At 45.3% G+C, this 18,682-nt stretch overlaps 2 protein-coding genes across 4 annotated transcripts in view; one reads left to right on the top strand and one right to left on the bottom strand.

The window, feature by feature from the left end:
* Positions 1 to 18,682, top strand: part of CEP89 (centrosomal protein 89) — a 133,101-nt gene that overhangs the window by 27,645 nt on the left and 86,774 nt on the right. For all 3 annotated transcript variants that reach the window (XM_077452608.1, XM_077452617.1, XM_077452625.1), the window contains 2 exons: positions 14,781 to 14,831; positions 16,337 to 16,420. In XM_077452608.1, the coding sequence (XP_077308734.1) occupies positions 14,781 to 14,831; positions 16,337 to 16,420 (135 nt within the window). The remainder of the gene's footprint in view (positions 1 to 14,780; positions 14,832 to 16,336; positions 16,421 to 18,682) is intronic.
* Positions 1 to 18,682, bottom strand: part of FAAP24 (FA core complex associated protein 24) — a 136,263-nt gene that overhangs the window by 38,915 nt on the left and 78,666 nt on the right. The window lies entirely within an intron of this gene.

Raw genomic sequence — 18,682 nt, 5'->3', positions numbered from 1 at the left:
AGAATCTGCAACAAAGATGGTTAAAATCCTTGTAATTTACATAGATCACCCACAGAAAATGTTTTTTTAGTTAACCTCTTTAACCACTGCCTGCCGTATAGACAAATGAGTGTCATATGACGTTTTCCAACTCTCGCCACACTTGCATACCCACAGAGGCGCACAGCACAGTGATCGGCAGTGCACTGTGTCCCTGGGACACAGCGCATCCCCGATCTCAGGAAAGAGCTCTTTACCCATGGGATCAACCATGTCCAATCACAGCTGATCACATGCCAGTTATCAGCATTCCTTTACTGATCATCAGTGCTGCCCCAACAATGCCCATCAGTGATTCCAGTCAGTGCTCATCAGTAATGCCAGTCAGTGATGCCAGTCAGTGCTCATCAGTGCTGCATATTAGTGCCGTCTCATCAGTACATATCAGTGAAGGAGAAAATGTACTTATTTACAAAATACAGAAACCAAGAAACATTATTTTTTTTTTTTTTCACAATTTGTGGTCTTTGGATTTTTTATTTTTTGCATAAAAAAATGGTGATTAAATACCACCAAAATAAAGCGCTATCTGTCTATAAAAAAAAAATGCTAAAATTTTTATTTGGGTACAACATTGCATGGCCGCGCAATTGTAATTTAAAATGTGACGAGGTGAAAGTCGTTAAGTGCGTGTAGCCCTTAGTAGACTTACACCCCTTTCACGCCAGGGCATTTTGCAGGCACTATAGCGTTAGAAATAGTGCCTGCTATCCGCCCTAAAAAAAGCTGCACCATTGTTTGTAGTGTGAAAGCCTGAGGGCTTTCACACTACAGCGGTGCGCTGGCAGGACGTCAGGGAAAAGTCCTGCCAGCAGCTTCTTTGGAGCGGTGAAGGAGCGGTGTGTTTACCGCTCCTCCACCGCTGCTCCCCATTGAAATCAATGGGGCAGCGCTGTAATACCGCCGGCAATACGGCGCAACCCTTTCTTGGCCACTAGCGGTGGGTAAAAGCACCCCGCTAGCGGCCGAAATCCGCCGCAAATCCGGCGGTAAAACGCAGCTAAAAATAGCGGCGTTTTACCGCCCACGCTATGGGCGGTGTGGTGTGAAAGAGGTCTTAATGCAACCCCTTGAAGATGAATGTCACTCAGTTCCACCAACTGTTAAATTTGCATTTGACATGACTATGCTGAGCTTGTGCTTGATGGACTTGTCTTTTTTCAACCTCACCTACTATGCAACTATAACTATTTAGATGCAGTGGCTGGATTAGTTTGTTCCCCTGGTGATCCTGACAGTGACACACTTCCTGTCCCAGGGTGTTCTCCTAAATTTGGACTACAAACAAGTCCCCTTCTCCTTATTGCCAATACATACAGAAGGTATATTGTAGTTCACTAAAGAGAGCTATGCATGCGATCAGCACTGTCTGGGATTTCAGTTCAGTCACAGGAAGTTAGTGCCTTTGAAAAAGTATTCATACACCTTGAAATTTTCCACATTTTGTCACGTAAATGTATTTTATTGGGATTGTATGTGATAGACCAACACAAAGTGGCGCATAATTGTGAAGTGGAAGGAAAACGATAAATGATTTAAATTTTTTCTTTTTTTACAAATAAATATGTGAAAAGTGTGGTGTGCATTTGTACTCAGCCCCCTTTACTCTGATACCCCTAATTTAAAATCTAGTGTAACCAATTTCCTTCAGAAGTCACCTGATTAGTAAACAGAGTCCACCTGTGTGTAATTTAATCTCAGTGTATATATACAGCTGTTCTGTGAAGCCCTGAGTGCCGGTTCACACTATTGCGATGCGAGAACCCCCTCACACAGACATTACATGTAATGTGAACAGCCGTGCGCTGTGCATTACATGCAATGTCTGCCATCGCAATAGTGTGAACCGGCCCTTAGAGGTTTGTTAGAGCAGTGTTTATCACCTCCAGTCCTCCAGGCACCCCAACAGGTCATGTTTTCAGGCTTTCCATTATTTTGCACAGATGATTTGATCAGTTTCACTGCCTCAGTAATTACCACAGCTGTTTCATCTGAGGGAAATCCTGAAAACATGACCTGTTGGGGCGCCTTGAGGACTGGAGTTGAGAAACATTGTGTTAGAGAACCTGTCACAGATCAGCTGCGGAGCTGATCTGTGTCTCACCTTTATTGCTGTAGGTCGGCTGGCACCTGTTGTTCTACTAGCTGGTGTTCAGCTCTGTGCACTCTGCAGCTATGGGTGTTGCAGCCCCTCAACTGTTGCCTAATATATGATTCCTTCCTACTACTTCTTGTCCAGCCCCTCATGTGCTTCTCTATTTAAATCCCTTTCAAACCAGCTACTGGTTGCTTGAGCAACATTTGTTTCTGAGCTCCCTTCATGTAACCTGTTTACCTGATCTCTCGAACTGATCTCTTGTGTACCGACCTGGCTTGTTCTGATTTGTGTACCTGACCTTGGCTCACTATCCGGCTCTCCTTTGCTTCATCCATCCTTGTCTAACAGTGTCTTCTGGTACTTCCCTAGCGAGCAGGGTGAACCCGGGGGGTCGTGACCTGGGGTCAGCATGCAGCTAAGCCCAAACCCTCATGAGGGGTCCCTGGCAGAATACCGGCTGGCCCTTAGACTCCACACCCTGGGGGATCCCGTGTCACCTGCTCGCCTGTGGGCTCACTGTAAGTAGTACCTTCAAAGTTTGCTCAAGCCATGAGCACCTCTGAGAATTGGCCACTGACTGAGGATCAAATGCAACATCTAGTTCAGAGACTTAACTCCCAGCAAGCAAATCAAGAGCAAATAATGCTGGTTCTTGCTTGCCTCCCGTCTGGATCGTCTGCAACTCGCTGCAACTTCAGCTCCTCCCGTTCCTGCTTCAGTTGCTCCCGTCTTACCTGCTACACCTGGCAATTCCTGCCTGCATCTGCCATTGCCATCTTGTTTTTCTGGCGACCCTAAGGCTTGTTGGGGCTTCATTAATCAGTGTTCCATCCACTTTGAACTTTTCAGCGATCATTTTCCAACTAATCGCACCAAAGTTGCATATATCATCTTTCTCCTCTGCGATGATGCTCTAGCTTGGGCCTCTCCACTCTGGGAATCACACGATTCTATCACCTCCGATCTCCCGCTCTTTTTGGATGCATTCCGTAAAACTTGATAAGCTCGGCAGAGTGTCTCCGGCTGCTGGGGCCCTTCTTTGTCTTCGTCAGCAAGGAATGACAGTCGGCCAATATGCAGTTCAATTCCGTACGCTGGCCGCTGAACTCAAATGGAATAATGAGGCCCTTACTGCTACCTTCTGGCAAGGCCTATCTGACTGTGTTAAGGATGAACTTGCTGGATGCACCATTCCTACCACATTGGATGACTTAATCGCATTGAGCATTCAAATAGACATTCGCTTCCAGGAGCGGGCGCTGGAGAAATCCAGATACAGTCATCCCCCTGCTGGCCGTCCAGGTAGCCCAAAGACCTGTGCAATCCTCTCCGTCTTCAACCTCTCACACGTTGGAAGAACCTATGCAGCTTGGCCGACCCACCTCATTCACGAGGAACGTGCCCGATGCCTGGGATTGGGCTTGTGCCTTTACTGTGGCGATAAAGGACATCTTTTGAATTCCTGTCCAGTCCGTCAGGGAAACTCCATGGTCTAGGTCACTCGGAGGGAGGTGATCTAGACCGATCTGTTAATTTTGTCCACTTCCCTAATTTCACCCTTCCCGTGGCTATCCACAGGGCTCAAAATGCCTATCAACTCTCTGCATACGTGGACTCTGGTGCTGCCGGGAATTTCATTGAACAATCTTTGGCTTCCGAGTTGGGCATCACCTTTGTTGCCTTGGCTATACCCCTCTCTGTGACCGCAGTAGATGGCTTCTTCTTGCCTATGTGTCCCATCCAGTTTAAAATCCCTCCTATTGAGTTACACAGTGGGGATTTGCATGGTGAGGGGATCTCCTTCCTAATTTTGCCTAAATCCTCCAGTCCCATCACCCTGGGCCTTCCATGGTTGCAGAAACACTACCGGCATCTTGACTGGAATTCTGGACAAGTATTGGCTTGGGGTCCTCCATGTCAGCAACAATGTATTTCCAAGGTGCTACCTCCTCCTTCCATACCTCCACAACTCCCATGTTGCCTGCCCGTCTGGACATTACTAAACCCTTTTCTTTGGAGGTAGATGCCTCTTCCGTAGGAGTCGGTGCCGTCCTACTCCAAGCTCAGCAGGGCAAGTCTCAGCCTTGCGGATTCTTTTCCAAGAAGTTTTCTGATGCGGAAAAGAACTATACCATTGGGGACCGTGAGCTACTCGCTATTAAACTAGCTCTTCAAGAATGGCGACATCTTCTAGAGGGTTCTCCCCATTGTATTACCATCTAAACTGATCATAAAAATCTGCAATATTTACAATCCGTGAAACACTTGAACTCGCGTCAAGCTTGCTGGGCCCTCTTTTTCGCCTGCTTCAATTTTAACATTACTTTTCGTCCAGGTGCCAAAAACCTTCCAGCTGATGCCTTGTCCAGGTCATTTGATGTCAATGATTCTGAGAATCGCCTAGATCCTGGTCCCATCATCACTCCGCATCGTATTCTAGCCACTACTCAGCTCCAGTCTACGCAGCCTCCTCCAGGTAAATCTTTTGTAGTTCCCGCACTTCGTCCAAAATTCCTTGCTTGGGCACATGACTCCAAGTTCTCTGGACATCCTGGCATACCTCGTACTTGTGATCTCCTTCAGCGTCATTATTGGTGGCCTTCTCTTCGTAAGGATGTCAAGGAATACGTTCAAGCTTGTACGGTTTGTGTACTATCCAAATCTCCCACGTCTGCCCCTGCTGGGTTGCTTTTGCCCTTACCAGTGCCCGATACACCTTGGCGTTGTATTTCCATGGATTTTATCTCAGATCTGCCTCCCTCAACAGGTTCTACAGTCATCTGGGTAGTGGTGGATCGGTTCTCCAAAATGTGTCACTTGATTCCTCTCCCAGGCCTACCTTCTGCTCCCAGTCTTGCCACAACTTTGATTAAGGAGATCTTTCGTCTTCATGGGATGCCTTCACATATCGTCTCTGACAGAGAAGTTCAATTTACTGCTCAGTTTTGGAGAGCTTTGGCCAGCTCCTTTGGGATTAAATTGGATTTTTCATCTGCCTTTCATCCCCAGTCCAATGAGAAAACGGGAGAAAAATGTAGAACGTTTTCTCCGTGCCTTCATCTAGCTGCTTCCAGGCATAAAACAGCAGCAGATCGTCAGATCGAGTTTGGCTCTCTACCAAGCACATCCGACTCCGGGTGCCCTCCAATGAAATTTGCCCCTCGCTTCATTGGTCCATTTGCTATTCTCTGTCAGATCAATCCAGTTGCTTTCAAGCTCCGGCTGCCCTCTCATCTCATACCCAACCCCTTCCATGTCTCCCTGCTCAGGCCACTGGTCCTCAATCGCTTCTCTTGCCCTACTTATCACCCCGCTCCTGTGGCTGATACCTCGGATCAGTATGAGATTAAAGAAATATTGGACTCCAAGTACTCCCAGGGGAGGCTACTCTATCTCATTGATTGGAAGGGCTATGGTCCGGGGGAGAGGTCTTGGGTTCCTGCCACCAATGTCTCAGCCCCACCAGATTCCATCAGAAATGTCCCTCCAAGCCAGCCCCCAGACATGTAGGGGGACCTCGTAAGAAGAGGTGGGTACTGTCACAGCTGCGGAGCTGATCTGTGTTTCTCACCTTTACTGCTGTAGGTCAGCTGGCACCTGTTGTTCCACTAGCTGGTGTTCAGCTCTGTGCACTCTGCAGCTATGGGTGTCGCCACCCCTCACCTGTTGCCTAATATGATTCTTTCCTGCTACTTCCTGTCCAGCCCTTCATGTGCTTCTCTATTTAAATCCCTTTCAAACCAACTACTGGTTGCTTAAGCAACATTTGGTTTTTGAGCTCCCTTTGTGTAACCGGTTTACCTGACCTCTCGTGAACTGATCTCTTGTATACCGACCCGGCTTGTTCTGATTATGTTGTCTGCAGCCCGCCCTGACCTTGGCTCACTATCCAGCTCTCCTTTGCTTCATCCATCCATCCATCCATCCATGTCTAACAGTGTCTTCTGGTACTTCCCTAGCGAGCAGGGTGAACCTGGGGGTCGTGACCTGGGGTCAGCATGCAAAGCCCTCATTAGGAGGTCCCTGACAGAATACAGGCTGGCCCTTAGACTCCACGCCCTGGGGGATCCCGTGTCACCTGCTTGCCTGTGGGCTCACTGTAAAGTAGTACCATTACAGAACCTTAGTAAACACGCAGCATCATGAAGGCCAAGGAACACACCAGACAGGTCAGGGATAATGTTGTAGTGAAGTTTAGAGCAGGGTTAGGTTATAAAATAAATATATAAAATATCCCAAGCTTTGAACATCTCATGGAGCACTGTTCAATCCATCATCCGAAAATGGAAAGAGTATGGCACAACTGCAAACCTACCAAGACATGGCCGTCCACCTAAACTGACAGGCTGGGCAAGGAGAGCATTCATCAGAGAAGTGGCCAAGAGGCCCACGGTAACTCTGGAGGAGCTGCAGAGATCCACAGCTCAGGTGGGAGAATCTGTCCACAGGACAACTATTAGTTGTGCACTCCACAAATCTGACCTTTATGGAAGAGTGGCAAGAAGAAAGACATTGTTGAAAGAAAGCCATAAGCAGTCCCATTTTCAGTTTGCGAGAAGCCATGTGGGGGACACAGCAAACGTGGAAGAAGGTGCTCTGGTCAGATGAGACCAAAATGGAACTTTTTGGCCTAAAAGCAAAATGCTATATGTGGCAGAAAACTAACACTGCACATCACCCTGAACACACCATCCCCACCATGAAACGTGGTGGTGGCAGCTTCATGTTGCAGGAGATGATTTTCTTCAGCAGGGACAGGGAAGCTGATCGGAGTTGATGGGAAGATGGATGGAGCCAAATACAGGACAATCTTAGAAGCAAACCTATTGTGGGTCTGCAAAAGACTTTAGACTGGGGAGGAGGTTCACCTTCCAGCAGGACAACGACCCTAAACATGCAGCCAGTGCTACAATGGAATGGTTTAGATCAGGCATCTCCAAACTATGGCCCTCCAGCTGTTGCTTAACTACATGTCCGTTGAGGCATTGTAAAACTCTGACATTCACAGACATGACTAGGCATGATGGGAATTGTAGTTCCTGAACAACTGGAGGGCCATTGTTTGGAGACCCCTGGTTTTGATCAAAGCATATTCATGTGTTAGAATGGCCCAGCCAAAGTCCAGACCTAAATCCAATTGAGAATCTGTGGCAAGACTTGAAAATTGCTGTTCAGATGCTCTCCATCAAGTCTGACAGAGCTTGCGCTATCTTGCAAAGAAGAATAGGCAAAAATATCACTCTCTAGATGTGAAAAGCTGGTGGAGACATCCCCAAAAAGACTTGCAGCTGTAATTTCAGCGAAAGGTGGTTCTACAAAGTATTGACTCTGGGGTGCTGAATACAAATGCATGCCACACTTTTCACATATTTATTGCTAAATTATTTTGAAAACCATTTATCATTTTCCTTCCACTTCACAATTATGTGCCACAGAAAGTGGTTGGTCTATCACATAAAATCCCAATAAAATACATTTTACGTTTTTTGGTTGTAACGTGACAAAATGTGGAAAATTTCAAGGGGTATGAATACTTTTTCAAGGCACTGTACATGGACACTAGAATTCTGGTGGGATCAAACTGGAATTTTTCTGTACTTGCAGAAATTGGACTTGGCTGTATTACTACCGGTAATACTATTGGATTACCCAATACTAATACAGCCACCATATGTAAGGGCTGGTAATCTGCGATACATTGCATTTTTCTTCTTGGGTTTAGATACATCAGTACTTAATTGTTAGTCCCAATTAATAACCCTCTTTGTAAATATTCTACTCTCTTTTTTTTAATATACATGATATGGAAGAAATCTTACATTTCCCTTGCTTAATGAAATGGTTGTTTTGGCTGTTGCTGTGACTTCCAATCCAGAAGTAACTGTACTGGAAGAAAACCATTTTCTGCCCCAATAACTTCTGCGCCGGCTCCAGTCGCCTGCCTGTGCCGCCCAAGTGTTTGAGATCGCATAGCTTTAGCTGAGCGTGTCTGTGAAGTGACATTTGAATAGCGGTATTGGAGGAGAGCGAGCTAACTCTCCCTTGCCTTTCCATCGCCCTGCACTTGTGTTGCTTGCTTTCACTAGGTAATTTGTGTTGCGTCTTCGGTGATAAATAATGCAGATTGTGTCTGTTCTGAGGGTAATGCGATCTCCTATTTACAGTTACAAGGGAGAGCCAGTGGGTGAGAACCACAGTCATCTCTTCATTTAAAAAAAAAAAAAAAAAAAAAAAAAAAAAACCTGTTTGAAATAAGTTTGCTATAATTACTAATGGCACTTATGATCTTTAAAGGCTGGCTACAGCCCACTAGAGGGCAGCAGGGGAGCTGAGCCACTTCTAGGAGGGAACAGCAGAGGTAGCCAAGCTGCAGAGCTACTGGTGAGAGGAAACAGTAGGGGGAGCTGAGCTGTTGAGTCAGTGTTGGGATGCAAGAGCAGAGGGAGCTGAATTGCTGAGTCAGTGATTGGAGGGAGATGCAAGGGCTAGCTGAGCTTCTAAATGACTGCGGAGAGGGAAGAATAGGGAGAGCTGAGCTGCTGGGTGGCTACTAGGAGGGGATAGCTGAGCTGCTAAATTACTGCTGAGAATGAGGATAACGTAAGGTTGCCACCTGTACGGGTTTCACCCGGACAGTCCGGTTTTTGAATGACGTGTATGCGTTTTCATCTGCTCCAGACCCGTACACATCATTTAGACCGGACTGCCCGAGAGTGGTGAGACTGCTCTGTGGATGATGTGTCTCCCCTCCCCCGCCCAGGGCCAGATTAAGAGTATAATGAGCCTGGTGCTGAGGATTTTGATAGGCCTTTTTATGGAGATAAATAAAATTAAAAATTCACACTGTATGCGCAAGAGAACCCATGTGAATGAGCCCTTAATAATTATTTTAACTATTTATTAAATTTTTTAATTATTTTCTTCATTTATTATTATTTGTTGGAGTTTTTTTTTATATATTTTTTTAAAAATGTTTCACAATACTTTTTTGGAGAATGGAGCAGTGGAAGGTGTCAGTACTGCATACACAGGGGGGGCCCAGAGCAGGGGGAATCTAATGGACAGTCTTGGGTGATCAGTACGGGGGAGGGGGTGCAAGCACCAATCTCCCTCTAGAGGAGGTGGAGTGGCTTTTAGCTGCTTCATGGAGAGTCATAGAGGGAGTGGTGATGATGCTTGTGATTTAGTATTATGAATGTTAAAGACTGTTCATGAATGTTCAGGTCTTTATGATGCTTGTGATTGCCCGCCGCACCGATCACCCCCGACTTTCAGATTCCCCTTGCTGCAGGAGGTACAAGGAGCGTCTCAGCCAGTGCAGTATCCAAATGGTCCGTCCCTGCTGGGCCTCTATTAAGGTAGGGGCCTGGAGCTGAAGCTCCAATAGCCCCCTACGTTAATCTGGCCCTGCCCCCGCCATATCACTAGTGGCATAGTGTCAGTCCACCCCGCACTAATGCTGAGTGCAGGGGTGAACCGAAGAACTTCAGTGAGCTCACGCTGCCTGCTGATTGCATGCAGGAGGGAGCCGGTGGGCGGTCGCAGACAAGGGGACAGCAGCACAGCCTTTCTCCTGGGCACAGGCCCCTCTTAGGCTGGATCGGGGCTGTGACACTACACAGACTGCAGCCCTGATCACTGCTTCCTGCCCAGCAGACATCCAGGCTCACCCTGGGGCAGACTGAAGAGAACAGAGAACTGCATATTCTCCTCCTGTGAGTCCCAACCTGTTTTGCCCTCCAAACTGTGTGATTCTGTGCTGCAATCCTGTTCAGCATCTTGCAGTGCAGCTTTACTGAAAGAGAAAGTAAAGATCTTGGCTATGTCAGGAATATATTGGGACTTCTCAGGCTCCACATAGATGTATTTCACACAGGGGCGGACTGACCATTCAGCCACTCGGGCACTGCCCGAAGGGCCCTGGGCCACTAGGGGGCCCCATCAGGGTTGCCAGCCTCAGTAAAACCAGGGACAGTTTTTTTTTTTTTTTTTTTTTACACCTACCTCTGAAATGTCCCTTACCGACATCCTTTTGGTCTATCGGTGTGTACATGTATGTGTAACCTGTGTGATTGTATACTGTGTGTGTTTGTGTATACTGTGTGGCCCCATAATCCCTGATTGCCTGGGGGTCCCATAATCTCCTATTGCCCGGGGGCCCCATGAGTTGTCAGTCCACCCCTGATTCCACAGACACTATATCTTATTAAAAATTATTATTTTTGATAATGTGGAATACTTCTATGTAGAACCTGAAAAGTCACAGTATATTCCTGACATTGTCATGAGCATAAACAGCAAGAGACATACAGAATACAGCCCATCTCCAGGAAAGGGAAAAGTCCACCCTTGCACTGCTGGGTGGAAATTACCATTTTTACTTCTATGTTTCCATGTTCTAGCTGCACTGCTCTCCTCCTCCCAAAGCCTCAACATCATCACATACCATACAGGAACATTAACCCTGTATGGTACAATGAAGATGATGGAGTGCTACCACAGCCTGTCACAACTTTCACCTGAAGCTGCAGGGAACCAGTCACAGAGATTGAGGGAATCCGAAAAAGTCAGTTTGTTCCAATTTACTATGTTAATTATGCTTCAGAAAACTGGAGCATCCACCCTCGGGCCCTTTCTCTGTTTCAAAAGTGAGCTATCAGGGGTCTGTTTAGTCTCCTGATATTTCACCAAAGCCCCCCCAACAAGACTGTTTAAATTTTTATTTTTTTAAAATAAATAAATTTGTAAAAAAAATAAATATAAAATCTACTGACGCCGTCCTCTGCTCTACTGACGCCGTCCTCTGCTCTACTGACGCCGTCCTCTGCCCTCCTGACGCCGTCCTCTGCCCTCCTGACGCCGTCCTCTGCCCTCCTGACGCCGTCCTCTGCTCTACTGAGGCCGTCCTCTGCTCTACTAACACAGCCCACTGCTCTACTGACTGATACTGTCCGCTTTTGAGGTAGGCTAATTCATATTTTTAAAATTACATTTTATTTATTAATTTAATCATAATTTATGGGTACAAGAATGTGTTTTATTTAACAATGTCCCTTTCAGCCCCTCGCAATGTAATTAGGCAAACACTCACTGTTCACCTCGGTGCATCTAGCGCGCTGCATTTCTACTCTCCTTAAGGCAATTGTCTATAATCCTATAATGTATACTCCACTAAAAAAAAAAATGGTGCCGCTAAAGTGTTTGGGTTTGGCTTGAAGAAAATACTGGGGGAGCTGTACTGCTGAGAGGGAAGACCAGGGAGAGCTGAGTGACTCTAGTAGGAGGAGCTGAGCTGCTGATTCACTGCTGTCAGTTGGGAGCAAAGGAAGCTGATCTGCTGAATTATTGCTTAGAGGGAAGAGCAGGGGGTGCTGCTCTGCTGAGAGGGAAGAGCAGGGGGTGCTGCTCTGCTGAGAGGGAGAAGCAGGGGGAGCTGTGCTGCTGAGAGGGAGGAGCAGGGGGAGCTGTGCTGCTGAGAGGGAGGAGCAGGGGGAGCTGCGCTGCTGAGAGGGAGGAGCAGGGGGAGCTGCGCTGCTGAGAGGGAGGAGCAGGGGGAGCTGCGCTGCTGAGAGGGAGGAGCAGGGGGAGCTGCGCTGCTGAGAGGGAGGAGCAGGGGGTGCTGCTCTGCTGAGAGGGAGAAGCAGGGGGAGCTGTGCTGCTGAGAGGGAGGAGCAGGGGGAGCTGTGCTGCAGAGAGGGAGGAGCCGGGGAGCGGTGCTGCTGAGGAGGAGCAGGGGGAGCTGCTCTGCTGAGAAGCAGAGAGAACGGCATTTGCTGTGTTTAATAAAATGAATACCTCTATACTTTAGCACAGGGGTCTCCAAATTTTCTAAACAAGGGCCAGTTTACCGTGCTTCAGACTTTAGGGGGTGCTGGACCATGGCCAGAGGAAGAAGAAAATGCCCTGGTATCAGTGGGAGTAAACAATGCCCCATCTTTGGTATTAAGGGAAATATTTGTGCCCCGTTGTTGGTGTCAATAGGAGGAATAGGGCCCCGTTGTTGGTGTCAGTGGAAGGAATAGTGGCCCATTATTGGTGTCAGTGGGAGGAATAGTGGCCCATAGTTGGTGTCAGTGGGAGGAATAATGCCCCTTTGCTGGTTTCAGTGCAGAAATGATTGCCCTCTTGTTGGTGTCAGTGGGGGGAATAGTGCCCCAAGGGCCAGATAAGGGTATGCAAAGGACAGCATTCAGCCCTTGGACCGCAGTTTGGAGACTACTAGCAGATTACACTCGCATGTGTAGCTCAATAAGAAAATTGTAAACTCTGTAGGTTCCATTACATTTTTTTTTTTAATTTTTTTTTTAAAGATTTTAATTTCTATATGTAAATAAGGCAAAGAAAAATATGCAATCATAAAATTGGATACATATAAAATATATCTCGCATCATAAGGTCTTTCTATTTACTCAAAACAAAACTCCTCCTACACTCTGACGGGTTCTCGCTCTCCCGCTGTCTCCCATTTTTTGCAGAAGCTCAGTCAACTGCAAATGACACCTCCTTATAGCCATAAACAGTCTCCCAATGTCGCCATATTGCCTCATTCTTCCTGACAGTGCATCCCACAATGCTCTTCCCATGAGATTCCATTCACTACTCTGGTCCAATTGATCTTCTTGCCACTAAAAAGAGCTGTGAACTGGAGCTTTTAGCACATTTAAAACGTCTTTTTTTTTTTGTCTAGAGAAAAAATTGAAATGTTTGTTATCCCAGGTGATCTGAAGAAAACTTTTATTTTTTTTAACCGGTAAAAGCCGCGGTGTATTTGGTTAATTTTGTTTGTGCCGCAAATAATGACAGTCTGTTCTCCCCGTACACAGACAAGGCTGGAAAAGGACTGTCTGTTCTTGTATGCCAGAATGGAACGAACAAAAAGCTATACACCGGGCTTTTTGTTACTATTGTGTTCTTTTATCACTTCTCCGATATGACTTTATCTAATAGCTTTTAGCTGTTTGAAGGAAAAAAAGAACATTTCAAGTAGGAATACACAATTGCCAATGTTCCAAACGCCAACACAGAGAATTGAAAGAGGTCCTGTCACTTTTGTAGAAAACGGAAAAATCTATTTGATGTGAATATGTACATAAAGTGCAGCGCTAAACATACAGTACACGTTCAATAGAATCATATACTTAAAAAAAAAAAATAAAGTCTAATAAAATGAAAAATACAAATAAAAATATTAAAGTGAATTTAAAAAAAGTCCTCTCATGTGTTCATGTAAAGAAAACCAACGAACGACACTGAATTCTAAAGTGCCAATCAAAGGAATCCCTCTGTTTAGAGCTCCCAAATAAAATTTGAGCCGTCAACGATGATCGAAAGTAAGAAAAAAGCCTCATTATTGTCCGACGACCAACAAAGCGTCCACCTCAGTGCATGCAGCTATACCTTACTTGGTGTATTTGACCACTTATTAAAGCGTTACTAAACCCCGGACCCTGCATTCACTATATCTGGTCACTCACAGTACACAGAACATGCAAATGCAATTATTTTAGTAAATATACACTGCTAAATGCCTTTTCTCATCGGCAGTTAGAGCAGTTTTGTGGCTTCTGTCAGTGTCCGGCTGAGCACTGGTTAAAGCTTGTAGGAGGAATTTTCATTCTCCTCTGACTGTCCTATGAGGCTGCAGGACCCCTGACCCTCTGTCTGGAGAGTGCCGATTTGGTCCTGTGCTGATCACATGCACCCCCCCCCCCAAAAAAAATTATCTAGCAATACACACCAAACTGAGCATGTGCAGAATGTCCCCAAGGCTCTGTACTATTAGCAGATGGATTGGGGACTGTGGAAGAAGAGGAGGATCAGAGAAGACAGGATCAAACAGCCTTTTTACACAACGTGGAGGATTAACTCCTTAGGTTCCACAGCGAGTATAACAAGCATGCTTTATTGCATATACAGACTGATTTTACTGTTGTGGGTTTAGTAATGCTCTTTAACTGGTTCCCGACCGCCCACGTTCATTTACTGCGGTGGGGCAGCTGCTCTGCGCAGAATCGCATACAGGTACATGATCCTGCACTTCCGGGGTCTGAAGCATGCCCGTTTGGCACCGGAGACCCACTTCCGCTGTGATTGGATGGGACACAAGCAGAACGGCAGCCTGCCTGTGTAAACAAGGCAGATTGTCGTTCTGTCAGAGGGGAAGGTACTGATACTGTGTTTCTGCTAAGCAGGAACACGGATCTTTGCCTTCTCCTATTCAAAGCACCTCCCCCACAGTCAGTAAGCACACATTTAACCCTTTGATCACCCCTGATGTTAACCCCTTCCCAGCCAGTGTCATTAGTACAGTGACATTGCATATTTTTTTTAGCACCGATCACTGTATTCGTGTCACTGGTCCCCAAAAAAGTGTCAGCTAGTGTCCAATTTGTTCGCCACAATATCACAGTCCTCCTATAAGTCCCTGATCGCCGCCATTACTAGTATAAAAAAAAAATCCTATAGTTTGTAGACGCTATAACTTTTCAAACCAATCAATATACGCTTATTGGGGATTTTTTTTACCAAAAATATGTAGCAGAATAGAAATTGTGTGTTTTTTTTTTTTTTTTTTTTGTCTATATATATATATATATATACAATTTTTTTTATTTTTAATGAATTTATTTTATTCTTCTTTTAGAATCTGAAGATTGGCGGGCTCCCACCCAGAGGACCTCCACCACCCTGGCTGGTAAGTTGAAGTGGGCAAAAAAAAATAAAAAAATGACATGTCGCAAGCATTAACACAGCAGTCTTTGTTTTTCTGTGTCCTCTTTTCGTTTCAGTGCCTGTTGATCCTGCCAGTAAGTGTTATTTTTCAACTACCTTTAAAGCGGAGCTCCACCCAAAAAAGGGAAGCTCTGCTTCTTCACACTCTCCCCCACATTTGACATTTTTTTTTTTTGTGGGGGAGCGTGTACCTGATCGTGACAGGTACCCACTCCCACTACCGGGTAAGATTGCCGATTGGTGATCTATGACGTTTCCAGCCCCTACTTCCCCCTGCTGCCTTCTGGTACACATAGGCCCCAGAAGACGGTGGGACCAATTTAGAAAGCATAGCGCAACTCGTGCATGCGCAGTAGGAAACCACAGCCTGAAGGCTTCACAGCTGGTTTCCCTTACTTACAATGCTGGCGCCTGCACTCAAAGCTGATTAAGAAATCAGCTGGGGTGCTGATATAGTGGGATCCTTGGACAGGTAAGTGTCTTTATATTAAAAGTCAGCAGCTACAGTATTTGTAGCTGCTGACTTTTTTTTCTTTTACAGGCTGGAACTCTGCTTTTATTGGACCAAGTTGTCCAGCAAAAAAAAAAAAAAAAAGCAGTTGGACAATTTTATTTAACACTGACGGGGATGCTTACTACAGTCCGCTTTATTCATTTATAGTATACATTTCTATTAATTTTTTTTTTTTTTGGATGGAGTGGAGAGGGAATAGAACCCCTTTCAGGTTTTAATTGCTATCTGTGTCTCTCCGTTGGGGAGATTCACCCTCTTTATTTGTCACAGTTTACTGTTATCACTGAAAATGAAAGTAAAAGAAAATCCCACATTTTGGGTTGTCCCCAGAACAGGAATAGAGGAGGTACCTTTCCGATGGGCACACTAGTTCTGGTGACAACCAAGAATTCCCTCACTTTAAGATTTTGGTTCACTTCCTGTTCAGACTATGTGACAGGAAGTGATGGGAAATATCCGTAGTGGGACACAGATGGCAAAAAATTTAAATAAAATAGCCTGACCGGGGTTATAACAAGGGTTGCATCGATCCCCGGACTTTTATCGAGTACGAGTATCGATATTTTTGGTCAAGTACTCGCTGATTCCTCAGAGATAGGAAGGGGTGAGCCCCTGAAACGCGTTAACTGTACCCCGTGTTCTGTGCATGTCCATGCACTGTGTTTATGACCTTTTGTCAGTTGCATTTTGTGAGTACCCACTTTATATAAAAATATCTTATTATTTAAATTATCTTTGGTAATGCACTAGGTGTGTGCGCCTTCCATTTCTGTTTTCTCTTGTAGGAATCTGTTTGAAGATTTTCTCGAAAAATCTTTTTGTTCCATTGTATATTCAGTAGTGGTTGGCATGAGTGAGATTATCAGCAGAGTTATCAACACGCCGTGTAACTTCTCTGAAATCCAATTGCTGAAATACAGTCACTGAGATCTTATTATTATTATGTTGTGCAGCTGGATATGAAATACTTGTCACCACTGCTACTGGCATATGAAGACAGACTGAAGGAAAAAGACAACTTGATCCTGTGCTTTGAGGTGAGTGCAAATAGATTTTTACTGATTAAGAACCCTTTCACACTGGGGCGCTTTGCAGGCGCTACAGTGCTAAAAATATCGCCTGCAAAGCGCCCTGAAACAGCCGCTGCTGTGTCTCCAGTGTGAAAGCCCCGAGAGCTTTCACAGTGGAGCAGTGCGCTGGCAGGACGGTAAAAAAAGTGCTGCTAGCAGGGTCTTTGGAGCGGTGTGTATACCGTTCCTTCACCACTCCTGCCCATTGAAATCAATGGGGCAGCGCAGCTATACCACCAGCAAAGCGCTGCTGCAGCAGCGCTTTGCAGTGGTTTTAACCCTTTCTCGGCCGCCACGCTAGCGGCCGAATGCTGCCACTAAGATCACGGTAAAGCGTCGCAAAAGATATCGCTATTTTACCGCCGATGCCGCTCCCACCCCAGTGTGAATGGGGTCTTAAAGTGAAGCTATCATTTTCTCTTTCTTTTTGTATCCGCTTAATGCAAGTTATCTTATCTGTGTGCTAAAACAGAACTCCTACCAAAAGAAACAAGATAAAGCTGAATAGATCTTTAAAAGATATATGAAAAAAAACAAACAGCTTTTGCTACAATGTTCACCTTGAAATCAGAGCTTTCCCCTGCAGTACTTATGTCTGCTACTAGATGTCCTCAGCATGATGGCCAACATTATTTAACCCACTTCCAGGTCATCCTGGGCCCCATCACTAGCCTGTGACTTTGCAGTGAGAGGAAAAGCCGCACCGTGAGGAGCTCATCTGTGTCTCTGCTTCTTGTCAGCACATGAATTGATTGGCTCTTGGTGCTGCTTCTTCCTCTCACACTTCACCTCTGCTATGTTTATCTCAACAGCTCAGTGTTAATTTTGTCGACTAAAACATCTTATGCCACACGACCAGACCTTCCGGCAGACTAGGTCCAACGGGATCAGTCCGTCGGACAATCTGATCGTGTGTGGGCTAGTCCGACCGTTTTTCCGTGAAAAAAAAAAAAATCAGACGGACCTAGAAATAGACCATTTTTCAAATCTATCCGGCAGACTCAATTCCGACGGACTAAAAATCGGGAAAACCGTTCGTCTGTGTGCTGGTCTGATGGACCAAATACGACGCAAGGACAGCTATTGGCTACTGGCTATTGAACTTCCTTGTTTAGTCCCATTTACGTCATCACGTTCGAAACTAACGGACTTTCAAACGGTCTTAGTCCGTTCATGTGTGGCCAAGTCCTCTCGTTCGGAAAGTCCATCGGACCTCTGCCGAAAGTCTGTCCGGAAGACCGTCGGTCCTCCGCTGGAAGTCTGTCCGGAAGACCACCGGACCTAGTCCATCAAAGTCCGGTCGTGTGTACGTGGCATAAGTCGACTAAATGAATACTATTTTAGTCTACTAAAATACAACTAATACTAAAACAATTGAGATGACTAAAATACGACTAAAACTAAAATAGCATTTTAGTCAAAAGACTAAAATGGGACTAAAACGGCATTTTAGTCAAAAGATTAAGACTAAAACTAAATTGAAATTTGACTTCAAAATTAACACTGGCCTGTAGTGCATGTTCATACTTCAATATCTTAAATAATATATGAGATTTTTCACTCCAGCATTATATAATGAGTTTGGAAATTGTAGAGAAATGTTAACCAATGTGTTACAATTGAATTACACCCATTAGATTTTAGATGACTAGAATGAGTTTTAGTCGACTAAATACGACTAAAACTAAAACAATTGCAGAAGAAATGGGACTAAAACTGAGATGCCATTTTAGTCCCAAGACTAATGCTGTGTACACACGGTCGGACTTTCCGGCAGAAAGTCGGACGGAAACATTTCATCGGATATTCCGATCGTGTGTGGGCTTCAGCTGACTTTTTTTTTTTTTTTTTTTAAATTCTGACCGACCTAGAAACAGAACATATTTTAAATCTTTCCCACGTAATCAATTCCTATCGGAAAAACCGTTCGTCCGTATGATGTTCCGACGGACCAAAAACGATGCAAGGGCAGCTATTGGCTACTGGCTATTGTACTTCATTTTTCTAATCCCGTTGTACGTGTCGTACGTCACCGCGTTCTAAAACGATCGGACTTTGGTGTGATCGAGTGTAGGCAAGTCCGTTTCAGCGGAACTCCGTCGAAAAAAACGTCAGAGTTTATTCTGACGGAAAACCAGTTGTGTGTACGCGGCATAAGACTAAAACGAAATCGAAATTTGCTGCCAAAATTAACACTGAAACAGCTCTTAATGGGGGAGCTGACCACAT

The sequence above is a fragment of the Lithobates pipiens genome, unplaced genomic scaffold (genome assembly GCF_037356315.1).
Source record: "Lithobates pipiens isolate NorthernLeopardFrog02 unplaced genomic scaffold, aLitPip1_a1.2 Scaffold_10, whole genome shotgun sequence".
Lineage (NCBI taxonomy): Eukaryota > Metazoa > Chordata > Amphibia > Anura > Ranidae > Lithobates > Lithobates pipiens.
This window is presented reverse-complemented; position numbering and strand designations above follow the sequence as displayed.